General features: G+C 35.1%; 1 protein-coding gene across 7 annotated transcripts in view; it reads left to right on the top strand.

Annotated features, from left to right (window-relative positions):
- The window catches only part of STXBP5 (syntaxin binding protein 5), a 111,833-nt gene that overhangs the window by 76,287 nt on the left and 23,336 nt on the right, over window positions 1-12,210 (top strand). For 4 of the 7 annotated variants that reach the window (XM_087970348.1, XM_087970345.1, XM_087970328.1 and 1 more), the window contains 6 exons: window positions 750-790; window positions 1,440-1,660; window positions 3,484-3,662; window positions 5,010-5,135; window positions 6,447-6,598; window positions 8,267-8,350. In XM_087970348.1, the coding sequence (XP_087826474.1) occupies window positions 750-790; window positions 1,440-1,660; window positions 3,484-3,662; window positions 5,010-5,135; window positions 6,447-6,598; window positions 8,267-8,350 (803 nt within the window). The remainder of the gene's footprint in view (window positions 1-749; window positions 791-1,439; window positions 1,661-3,483; window positions 3,663-5,009; window positions 5,136-6,446; window positions 6,599-8,266; window positions 8,351-12,210) is intronic. The other 3 variants (XM_026666228.2, XM_026666230.2, XM_026666229.2) reach the window with 1 other exon arrangement.

Below are 12,210 nucleotides of genomic sequence, written 5' to 3'. Positions count from 1 at the left end.
AAGGCGAGCTGAGCGACCGGTCAGCCAGCCGTCCCCCGCTTCTCCCCGCCACCTTCAACTCCTCCTTTGTACCTTTTTTGTGCTTTTTTGTGCTTTCTTAATCTCCTCCGCAATCGGGACGGCTCTTCGTTCGAAGCCGCCCCCCCCCTTCGATGAAACTAAGGCGCGAGGATTCCTTCAGGACCCAAACGCCGCTTTCCAACCGGAAAAGCTCACCCAGAAGCACTTTCTCGTCAAAACAAGATGGCGGCGCCCAGCAAACCGGCGGCCCGGTAGAAAATGATCCACGGACCGGTACCGGTCCGGGGCCCGGTGGTTGGGGACCCCTGCTCTACAGAACAAAAAGGCTACAAACTGTTAAACGATTAATGAGACCAAAGACAACTAATCCTTCTAGATTCTAAGATGGTATAAAAAGAGGGGATTCTTTTTGCTTTATAAGGAAGTTAAATCTCAACATTCAAAAACTATATTCCATGGGATAAAAAATAATTCTCCAGACTTAGGTTGGAAGAAAAGAAGGCAATTCTAATTTCTCTTCAGATTACAGAGACACTTGTAATATTGCATCTAAGACTCTAAGCACAATAATTTGCTTATTATGTTGTTGAGCTATTAACATGTCAATGCTAAGAAGCCAATAACTATCTAAAGCTATACAGTTGTTACGTAAATTCAGCATAACTAAGTAAATCTCACTACTCTTCAATTTCTAAAAATACTTTCTAAAACATTTCATATTTTAATAGACATGCAGATGGATCGGTCAAGTTTTGGGATGCTTCTGCAAGTGAGTGATTTGCCACTTTCAATAAGGTTCTTGCTCCCCCACACACCCAAAAAGCCATTTAACATGTAAACGCTAAGAGCAGCATAAGATGAATGGCATAGTAGTGACATTACTTGTTTCTTTTTTTATTTGTTTGAATATTAAATATTAATATCAGTCTTGCTTGGATCCAATTGAAATGAATGTACTTTAAATTAGTTGTGACAAAATTGTCTTTGTTGAATAGGACTTAAAACTTTTTGATTATGCATTCTATCTTAGAGCCATATCATAATTAGCAATTTTAATATATAAAATTAAGTACTCATGTCATTGAAAATCCTTTATTTTTCTTAAAAGGTATATTTGAGACTCAGACTAAAGATTGTAAGGTGCAATATCTTTCTCACAATAAATGCAACTCAGACATAGCTCTTTCTGTGCATTGATATTTCAATCTCAATTGAAATATCAACCGATATTGATGAAACTTAAACACCCTGCAATATAACCTCTATTTCAGAATTGCATTGTTTGAATGATATTCCTATTCTCTGTTTTCAGAATTGCATTGTTTGAATAATAGTCCTATTTCTAAATGGAAAAATAGTCTCCTCAAAATGATTTCATTTAAATATATAACCAAGTTTATTTCTTAATTTATTCCTAGTAACTTTGCAAGTACTATACAAATTAAAAACAGCTAAAGTATTTGAAAAAACTCGAAATAAAGAAGATAGGCCAAGCACTGACATAGTAGATGAAGATCCATATGCCATTCAGATCATCTCATGGTGTCCAGAAAGCAGGATGCTGTGCATAGCAGGAGTTTCTGCACATGTCATTGTTTACAGATTCAGCAAACAAGAAATAACAACAGAAGTTATTCCGGTAATGGCATTCACTTAAGTTCATTTCTACTTAAGTGGCATTCACTTAACATTCATATCTATTGTTATCAAGATTCCTATATTTCAATGGTGAAAATACAGCAACAATGCCAACTTGCATAATTTTTTGTTTCATCATTTCTTCAGATTGAAGTTTATTAAAGAGATAATAATCATGTTTGTAGTTACTTCCCTGGGATTGGGAAATAAGTGGCCTTATTCATTACAAATAAAAGTACAATTGAACCAAATTTGATAAATTTAGCAATTAAATCATGCCTATGAAATGTTTATTTCAGATTACAGCTCAAGTCACAGGAAATCATTAGGCCCTATCCATTTTCCTTCTTGTGCTCTCTGGCATCTCTATGTACCTGTAGGACAGGAAGTTTAATACAGATAGTTCTTGGCTAACAGTCACTCATTCAGCAACTGTTCAAAATTAGGATGGCGCCAAACAAATGGTACTTACAATCTGTCTGTAAAGTTCTGGCTGTCCCAGCATTGCCATGGTCATGTGATCATGAACTGGCCACTTGGCAACTAGCTCATACCTATGACGGTTGCAGCATCCCACAGTCACATGATTGTAATTTGTGACCTTCCCTCTAGTTTACTACAATCAGAGTCAATGGGAATGTCAGTAGGAAAGGATGCAAATAGCTCCTTAAGTCATTCCCACTCCTGCTACTTTCCCATACATCCCATCCTCTGCACAGATGACCGAACTCATTCCAGGATACAGCATCCACCCACCCACCTTCCTTCACTCACCCCACTTTCAGACATGCTTATGCCAGTCTTCCACACACTCTGGAGTACTCACCCACTGTCCGGCTGCACTTGTATCACAGCAGCCACTTACCCACCAGCCAGCTTGCTTGTGAGCCCCCTTGGATTTGCAACTTCCTGCCAGCTTCCTTGTTGACTTTGCTTGCTGAAAGTCACAGTGAGGTCCTCAGTAAATGAACTGCAATCCTCGCTTAATGACGGCAACAGAGACTGCCAGGATTGCTGTCACTAAGTGACATGGTTACATGAAATTGCACTTTATGACAACATTTGTCTAAGCGATGCAAATTCTTGTCCCAGTTATTGTTAAAACCTGTAGCTGCTTTCAGTTGAGAAATGTTATGGTTTTTTGTCAGTTCATTTTTATCATGTTTAAGAAAATGGTTTATTCTACTATTGACTGATTAGGTTTATTGGCTTGATGGAGACTACAGTGGGATCTCAGTATAAGAAGATACAGTGTAAAAATCTGGCTGTCATTTATTCTAGATGGAAATGCTTATGGAGTCTCTTAGGTGTTGAATGACAAGAGTAAAAAGACAATGATTCTTTAACCAGAGTAGGATGCTGAGCTAGTTCTGGCTGTCTAACAGTAATATTTGATTACTGCCTCAAGCTTGGAAACATGATATAGGAGTTCCAGTGATATGGAGTGCTGGAATTAGCTTAATTGACAAAGATGAGCCAAAATGTCCTGTTATTTCAGAGTCATCTATTCTGGCTTCTTGTAAGCTTTTAGTAGCAGCTCAAAGTACTGGTGTTAATATTTAATGACATCACCTAGAAGCATTTGCCCTATATGTAGCTCTCTAGTACTCAAATTTAAAAGTAGTATTCTTTAATGTCTGTCTTTATGGAAGTTAGAACCATGGATGACATCTTCATAAAATACCTGCTTTGTTTTTGTAATAGTTTGATGAATGCATTTCAGATTCAGGATATTGCCAAGATCAGTTATTTTCCTTTAAGAGAATGGGTCACTAATTTTAAATTCTTGTTACCAAGTTTGTGCTTTTTCATTCTCATTTGCAGATGCTTGAAATACGGCTATTGTATGAAATAAATTATATAGAATCTCCTGATCCTGAGCAAATGCCACCATTGCCTACTCCAGGCACAGGTTCCAATCCTCAATCCATCATCCCCCAGTCTCATCCCTCCACTAGCAGTAGCTCATCTGATGGACTTCGTGATAATGTCCCATGTTTAAAGTAAGTATAATAGTGTATTCTAAATAATGGGCATTGCTTGAGTGCTTAAGCTAATGGAAATACTTCAATGTATTTTGTCACGTATTGTTTTAGTTAGAACATTAAAAAATAGGCAGAGTCAGAATCTGAACACACAACGACTAGTGGTATAGAACTATCACTTGTTGATGCTGTGTGACTTCATCTTCTCTGCTTTAGGGGCTGACTGACAAGACATTGGAATTCTTGGCCTCCATCTATGGCCTGACATGTGTAGATGGTCATACCTGAGATTTCATATTTGCCTTGGACTGATGCTATATCACCTGGAACTAAAAGGGATTTGATACCCTACCATATTGTTACTTAGTTACAGTTAGAGTCATCTCTTTAGGATGGCAAGATTATTTGAATGGCTCATCCCAGTCACCTAATGGATTCTATTTCTGAGGAAAGGGTCAATAGAGACCTCTCCTTTCAGGATGCTGTGACCAATTTACACAATACCTTGTTCACAAAATTGCTCAGACTCACCATAGTCTTGCATCTCCAAAGGCAGTGTCTGTAGTAATAACTGGGATATTATTTTGCCTTGTTCTCTGGAATTCCTTTTGGACTGTTTGCTCTGAGGAAGTGGACAGAGTGCTGTCTAGACTATCCATTGTTACATGTAACTTGGACCCCTTCCCATCCTGTCTATTGTGAGGGGTGGTTAAAGGAGCATCCATATGAATCCATGAGCCTGTTACCACACTCTTACATTTGGGTCAGGTCCTGGCTGCCAAGAAGAAAGCAATAAGCACTACCCTTGCTAAAGACAATGATTCTCCGAACATTCTCTATCCCATAGTCTTAGATAAATATTGTCTGAATTCCAATATTCATTTTCTGGGGAATGTCACTGAGATGGATGTTCTTCAATCTGGGCTCAGGCTCTCATTTGGACTGAGACAGCATTCAATTCCCTTTGCCATTTTAGACCTCTAGGCAGCTTTTGGATATTATTGATCATAGTACCTAACCAGGTGACTCTGAGCTTTGTGAAAGTTTTTGTTTTAATTCTTTTAATGCTTCATTATAACATCTGAGAGTGTAAGATTGAGTTGAAATAAAAACTGAATAAATACAAGAATAGATAAAAATTCAAAAAGAGCATTTTTATGAATTAAATGTTTACAGTCATATGCTTTGCTCTAAATATTTGCTTGTGCATGTTTATAGAATCTTCAAATCAATGAGTGATTTCTCAGTAAATATTTACAGCTGCTCTAGCTCGCAAAAATATGTAAAACCAATAATGAAATATATATCTTTTGAAAAAAACTTTCTTAAGGCATTTATTAATGCATTTTTTCATTTATGTTGCAGAGTTAAAAATTCTCCCCTTAAACAGTCTCCGGGATACCAAACCGAGCTAGTTATCCAGTTAGTATGGGTGAGTGGTGAACCTCCTCAGCAAATAACAAGTCTTGCAATCAACTCTGCCTATGGATTGTAAGTGAACTGGTTTTACATTTTATCTCACTCAGATACTATATTAGAAAATCAATTCAATATTTTATCTCAGACAAATTTTAAATGAACTCAGTAATTTTTATCCAGGTACTTTAAGATCATATGTAGCTGTGTTAATCTACTGGTATATATTACGGTAGTGCTATAGTCTTAGTCTAGAGTCCCCTTAATTACAATAACAACCTATCGCATTTCTGTATAATTAGTGGGGAAAATAATTATTGATGTAAGGTGTATGTGGCATTTTTTTTTCAGAAAAGATTATTTGCTTTAAAAATAAGGCACACCTTTGTAAAATTAATTAAACCCACATTTATACATGCCAATGTACATATATTTTCCTTACAGAACAAATGTTTAAAAATAGAAATTTAAAGAAGTATGAATGATGTAAGGATGAAGAGGAAAGTGTAACTGCACTAGGAAGGGAATGAGAAAGAAAGAAAACAAAACTGAATGATAATAAGATGAGGGGAACATGTACAGTACAGGAGAAAAAGGGAATGCTTGTTTAAGCATTAACCCTAGAGATAGGGTTAAAAATCACTAGATAAGCAATCCTAGCTGCTGGCTAATCTTCAAAGACATCCTTACATTTTAGCAGAGATGCCTACAGTTATTTGCATCTTTGTCCATTGCTATCTATTCAATATTCTGTAAGAAGCCTCTCAATTCACATGGAATTATTTGGGGTGAAATGTCGTTCTTTTAGGTATCATAAATAGTATTTATTCATATTGCCCAATTTGATTGGTGTTGTATCTGTTCATAATTAATTTTGTGAAGCTGTCTACATTTCTAGAAAATGTCAGCCAAAATATTCCCATGGCATAGCATAGTATTAATATTTTGTCTGTATTTTTAAAGTCATTGCTGTTTAATAAATTAAGACAGCCAATGTGGAACTTATAATTTTTTTCATAAAATAATGAAAGGTTGATGTCAAAAATCTATGACTGTAATCAAATATTTATTTGTTTGATATGTTGCTACGTTTTAGTCAAAAAATAGAATAGAAACTGATAATGATGAAACTGTATTCTGGAGCTCTAGCTAAAGGGAAATATTTGCAAAAATTAAAATCTTTGATGAGAGAGTAAGAGCACCAGAATGTAAGAAGAGCAGGAAACCTTGGGGAAGAGGCTGATATTCAGATCCTTAAAATAAATCCATGTTACTATTACTAAAGTAATTTTTCAGTTACTCTTTTAAATGTGCATATTGGAAAATTAAGATAGAAAGTAGAAAACATTCATCTGAAATATGTTTTTTCCAATAACTCTTTTCCAGAGTAGTTTTTGGTAATTGTAATGGTATTGCAATGGTTGATTACATTCAAAAGACCATGCTTTTAAACCTTGGCACTATTGAATTGTATGGCTCTAATGATCCTTATCGGAGGGAACCTCGATCTCCACGTAAAAGTAGACAACCATCTGGAGGTAAGGGGCTGATAAAAATGTATACTTTGCTTTTTAGAAGTATGGATTATTAGGTTTTTCTTTGAAAATGACAAGTAATCAAAAGTAGATAGCAGTTACTTAGATAGTAGGATTTTCTTCTAGAAAACGTCCCTTGTTGTTATGGACAGACTTACTCTTATGTAATTGTTAGGACACTAACACCTTTTTCAATTAAACAGTATCAATTTATCATATTCTGCTCATTATTTCCAAATTCTTCCTCATGGATTTCTATATGTAAATTTCTGAACTAATTACTTCAGTCATAAACCCAACGCTTCTCTCATCTTTTTTTTTAATTCCATACTTATTATAGTATATTAAATTTAATTGGCTAAAAAAAGTCAACAGTTTTTCTGTCATTAGGAGTGTGGCCTGTGTCTGAACAGACAATTCTGGAAATGCTGGACACTATTCACTAGGATTGGGCAGCTGTTGATACCTTCTTAAAGTAGCTCTCTTTACACATGTTTGTAAGTCTAGGATAGGCATGCTACAATTAACAGGAGTTGCCATGGGTTTGCCACAACTAAATCATGTGAGTTTAACTTTGTTTCCTTCTTTGATAGAGTTACTAACTTTGTAGACATAATGTACAGTGTCTTAGTAGGGTTAGACGTTGGCAAGCTTTCAAAAGAGTACTACGTGATATTTCATTTATAAAACAGTAAAACAGTAGCTGGGCCCACAGTTGTTTGTATGATTTCTCGAAAGATTGATCATTAACATTTCTGCTTGGAGGGTGATATCAATTGAAGTGTCAGAGAGCACTGTCCTAGTCTCTATGCTGCTCAACCATTTTTTTTTTTTATTAATGACTTGGATGAGATTGTTTAGAGAACATTTGTCAGGTTTGTAGATGATTCCAAACTAGGAGTAGGAGTAGTAGTTTAGATGAAAGAAGATTCAAAAATCTATACAATATTGAACAGTTAGGCCGAATGGAATTAATAGAATGGAATTTAGTGGGCAGGAAAATTAAACTTGTAAATCCAGATAGGCAAAACATACAGAATGATGAAGATTTTCCTTGGCAGTAATACATGTAAAAAGGATCTGAGTGTTCTTGTTGATTACAAGTTAAATTCAGCCAGCCGTAGGGTACTGTTGCTAAAAGGGCAAATGCTATTTTAGGATGCATTAACAAAATAGGCTCTGGATCATGGGGAGTAATTATTAACTCTACTCTTGCCCTGGTCAGATCCCATTTGGAATACTGTCTAGTTAAGGGCATCGCAGTTCAAAAAGGATGGTGACAAATGAGAACAAGTTCAGAGAAGGACTTCCAAAATGGTGAAGTATCTGGAAGTCAAGCCTTAAAGAGTCAGCCCAGTAGAAAAGATGACTGAGAGATGATAGCAACTTTCAGATATCACATATAAACAGGAATAGACTTTTTTTGGTTGGCCCAGAGGACAGGACCAGAACTAATGGTTTTTTCAAAGATTTTATAGTAGCTCTATATTGTGATCAACTGAAGTAATTGTATAAAAGTGTATTTGTAGCTTACTCCTAGGCAAATAATAGAAATCAGTAGCAGATTCTATTTCTAATATATTTTACTCAAATCAAGTCCTTCTGTAGATTTTCCTGGCTTCAAATGCAAAATGTTGGTGTTTTGTCTTTTCTTTTTATTGCTTCACTAAGGCATGCTGGCTGTTGTTTCTTGCATGTGTGGCCACTCTAGCTTATATTCAGACTCTATGAAAAACCTTCTCACTTCTAACATATGTAAGTTATCTAATGACAATGTAGTAGATTTAGGTTCAGCATAATTATTTGTGTGTCCTGAGATTTATTTTATGTTAGCACTTTTCTAACTGTTGTATGAACAAAAAATTGACTTTTATATTTACAAAGAAACATATTGTTATGCTTTTAGTGCAAGATAGATAATACACATGGTTCCTCCATATTTAGTGCATCTCTTTGTGCCAGTTACACTGTGATGCACTGTTTGGTTTACAGCCAACAGTTGCCAAACCTCACCAGCACTATTTAGGTATTACAGGTACCTTCTGGTATAGACTTTGGAAAGAGGCTATGAGAAACTGTCTAATCTCTTTACTAGCCAGTAAATAAGGTGCCTTTCAGATTCAGTATTTCTATCATAAATTTTCCTGCCATGTAACATAGTTCATTCTTGTCTCCTGGTACCAGATGAAAGTTAACTGTCGGATGAAAAAGGGAAAATTTAATTGTTGTTTTCAGTAATGCTATTTTCTTTTCTTTTCATAGCAATATCACTACAGATAGTTCTCAACTTATAACAGTTCATTTAGTGACCACTTTTTCAATGGTACTGAAAAAAATGACTTTACGACCGTTTTTCATATTTACGAGCGTTACAGCATCCCCGTGATCATGTGATCCAAATTCAGATGTTTGGCAGCTGACTCATATCATGAGAATGACAATGGCAGCGTCCCAGGGTCATGTCATCCACTTTTGCTACCTTCTAAAAGCAAAGTCAATAGGGAAACCAGATGTACTTAATAAACTATGTTACTAACTTAATTCATTTAACAACTGTGGCAAGAAATGTTGTAAAATGGGGCAAAATTCATTTAACAACTGCCTCACTTAGTAGCAGAAATTTTGGGCTCAATTGTGGTTATAAGTCGCGGACTACCTGTATATTGTCATTAATTGAACAGTATTATGTTTTTACGAACAAACATGCAAATAATGCTGCAGCTTTAAGCTAAATGCAAAGTAATTTCTTCCTACTGGATCCCTATGAATGAGGGATGGGAAGCCTATAAAGTCCACCATTTGGTGGTTATAGTTTCTCACCCTGCCATAATAGACCCCAGTTAGTATGTCTGCCATAAATCTCGGTCACATGGTAGTTTTCTTTCTTGATAGTCTCAAAATTGACTCTACTCCATTTGTATTCTCTCTCAAATTGGTCAACATATATCCTGCTAAGGGTTTGGATTCTTCTCTTAAGCATTATTAAATTTTTATCATCTCTTCCTACCCTCTTTGGTGAAATAAGGAGATGTCAATAAAGCAAGAACCCAGATTTCTTTGAAACCATCAAGAATTCACTAAGAGTTGCTTTTGCTCAAGAATGATTATTCTTCAAAAGCTTTCTTAATTGGGGAATAGCTTGTCAGGGCTTTCTTCCAGAGGGAGGAGCAATTACACATATTTGGCATAGTAACTTTGAATTTGTCAAATATTTTAAATTTTTCACAATAATTACAACAGGATGCATACTGAAATCCTTTTTATTAATATACTTCTATATCACTATGACTTCAAATGAAATAGGACACATAAATGCATTTTACCCCTCATATTGATCTTATACCAGTACAGGATATTCTACTGCAGAAATAGGAAGGAGAAGTAGATATACGAAGTACGAAAGAGATTATCTCAGGCTGCCTTTATTTTCTTAAGTCTAGTTTACAATATTTGATATTAGAGTAAAAATACCGAGTGAATTATTATATATAACTATATATTACACAATGTATATAGTTTCCAGAAAAGTAGAATTATTTACTCCTAATTTTTTTTTAACCTGAATTTTTAAAAAAGTGAAAAAAGTATTGGAAAGCAAATTTTGCAGGTGGTAAAAATCATTCCCACTGGTAATGATTGCAAAATTATAAAATGATTGTATATATTAGTTGCAACAAAAGAAAAAAAGATCCTTTCATCAAAAATGCTATGATAAAAGTAGTAAATTTTCACTCAATTCAAACATAGTAACTTCATCAAAGTTGTTTTTGTAGAAGTATGCCATAAAACAGCCCTTTAAAAAGTGACTAGAGTACTGTTCATTATTTATCTTGTACTGTCATGTCTGAATTATAAAGTTTTGGTCTTTTCCTACCCATTTTATTACTAGTAAAAGACATAAGGCTAAAAAACATAAGGGCTTGTGAAAATTACCAGTTAATGGGAAAACACAATTGGAATAGTCTATAGGAATATACTATGAAGAAAAAGAGCATTTCTCTTCCAGTATGAATATTGCTTCCAGTATCTATTCTGACTTTCTGCAGGAATTTAAGGCAAGTTACTTGGAGGTTCTCCTTCAATTTGTCTCCACAGCAACAGAGTAATGCAGTTGGTTGAGCTGGATTTCAACTGGGTCATTCCAATCCTAATACAGCAGTTTAACCAATGCACGGTGCTATTTTTTGTTCTAGTTCTACAGTTTTACCTCAGCATCTCTCATACTACAACCCACTCATCTCCAATTTTATCTATGGACTGCCAGCATCTATTTCATTTTTGTGCTGGGTTCAGTTTTAATCTTTTAGGGGTATATTGAAGATGAGTTTTTGATTCCTGTGTTAGAGATAGTATCCCCATTATTAAATTGCTTAATAGGCTTTCCATCTGGTTTTAATCAGCAAAAACTATTTGACCCTAAGTGTGTAAACTATATTATATACAACTCATTAAATTGTAATTGATACTGCTTTTTCGCAAATGTAGTATTTAATGAAATTAAAAGGGTTATAATAGAAATGAAGCATAAACTATTTCTGTCTTTTCCAATCTGTTATCTTTCAACACATTTGAATGTTTCAAATGGAGAAAACAAAGTTTATGCTTTCGTGATGAAAGGAAGTATGGCTTATTCTTCCTTGTATTTGGAGAGGCCTGGCCAAATTCCATTATTAGAATTATTTTTAATGACTGTGTAAACCAAATGAGAGTCTTTAATCACAGTAACAACTGTTGTATCTTTCGCAATTCAAGAAGTATCATTGCACTATGAACAATTTATGTTTTAAGGGTTTTTTATATTTAAAATGCACAATTGAGTTTCCCTGGGACAATATATAATAAAAGTGAAGTATTACTATAATACAAGGCTCTCTAATAGTTTGGCTTGGGGATTCATTTGAAATTTTTAGAAGTATCATACATGCCATTATAAAATGAGTGACAGTGGATGATTGGTCATTCATGAAATGCTACAATAATTGATTTTATAAAAAGGTTACTTCAAGGCTACAATAAAAATAATGTGAGACCCTGAATAAATAGCATAATTGATGCTTGGGCCTTTCAAATAGAAACTTGGTTGACTTAGGATTTTCTTCTGTATGACCATCACCAGATGCCACCCTCATATGCCAAATCCTCTGACAGCATAATTGAATCCAGAAGAGACTTTTTATGTACACTATGTCATGCGCACATATTTCTACTTACCTATCTTGATGATTTTTGTCCTTTCATTTTCTCATCTTGATTTGTTCCACCTGCCTCCCTCACCTCCTCATAGCTCCTCATAGCCTTTTTCATTTTCTTTCCCTGGCTCCATCTGATCATCTACATCGTTCCCCTGGTGTTTTGTCACACATGAGTTTTCCCTTCAATTACCAGTCTGGTCTGTACTTTCTATTGGGGCAGGGAGGCAATCGGGACCTACAAAATGTCTTTTGGGGAAGCACTGTTCACTTCAATATGCTAATCATCTGTCCTCTAACATGGAAAAGTCTTTTACAAATCAGTTTGCAAAACTTTGACAAAAATATGCTATCCACACACAGTATTTGTGAGTATAAAGAGAAAGGAAAGATAATGTCAGAGACAGAAAAGGGAGTACTGGGGGT

This window comes from Notechis scutatus, chromosome 1, assembly GCF_049901735.1.
Source record: "Notechis scutatus isolate UNSWTSFEM ecotype Mainland chromosome 1, rNotScu1.2, whole genome shotgun sequence".
In the NCBI taxonomy this organism is placed as follows: domain Eukaryota; kingdom Metazoa; phylum Chordata; class Lepidosauria; order Squamata; family Elapidae; genus Notechis; species Notechis scutatus.
Note: the sequence above shows the minus strand (reverse complement) of the source record. Positions and strands in the feature narration are given on the sequence as shown.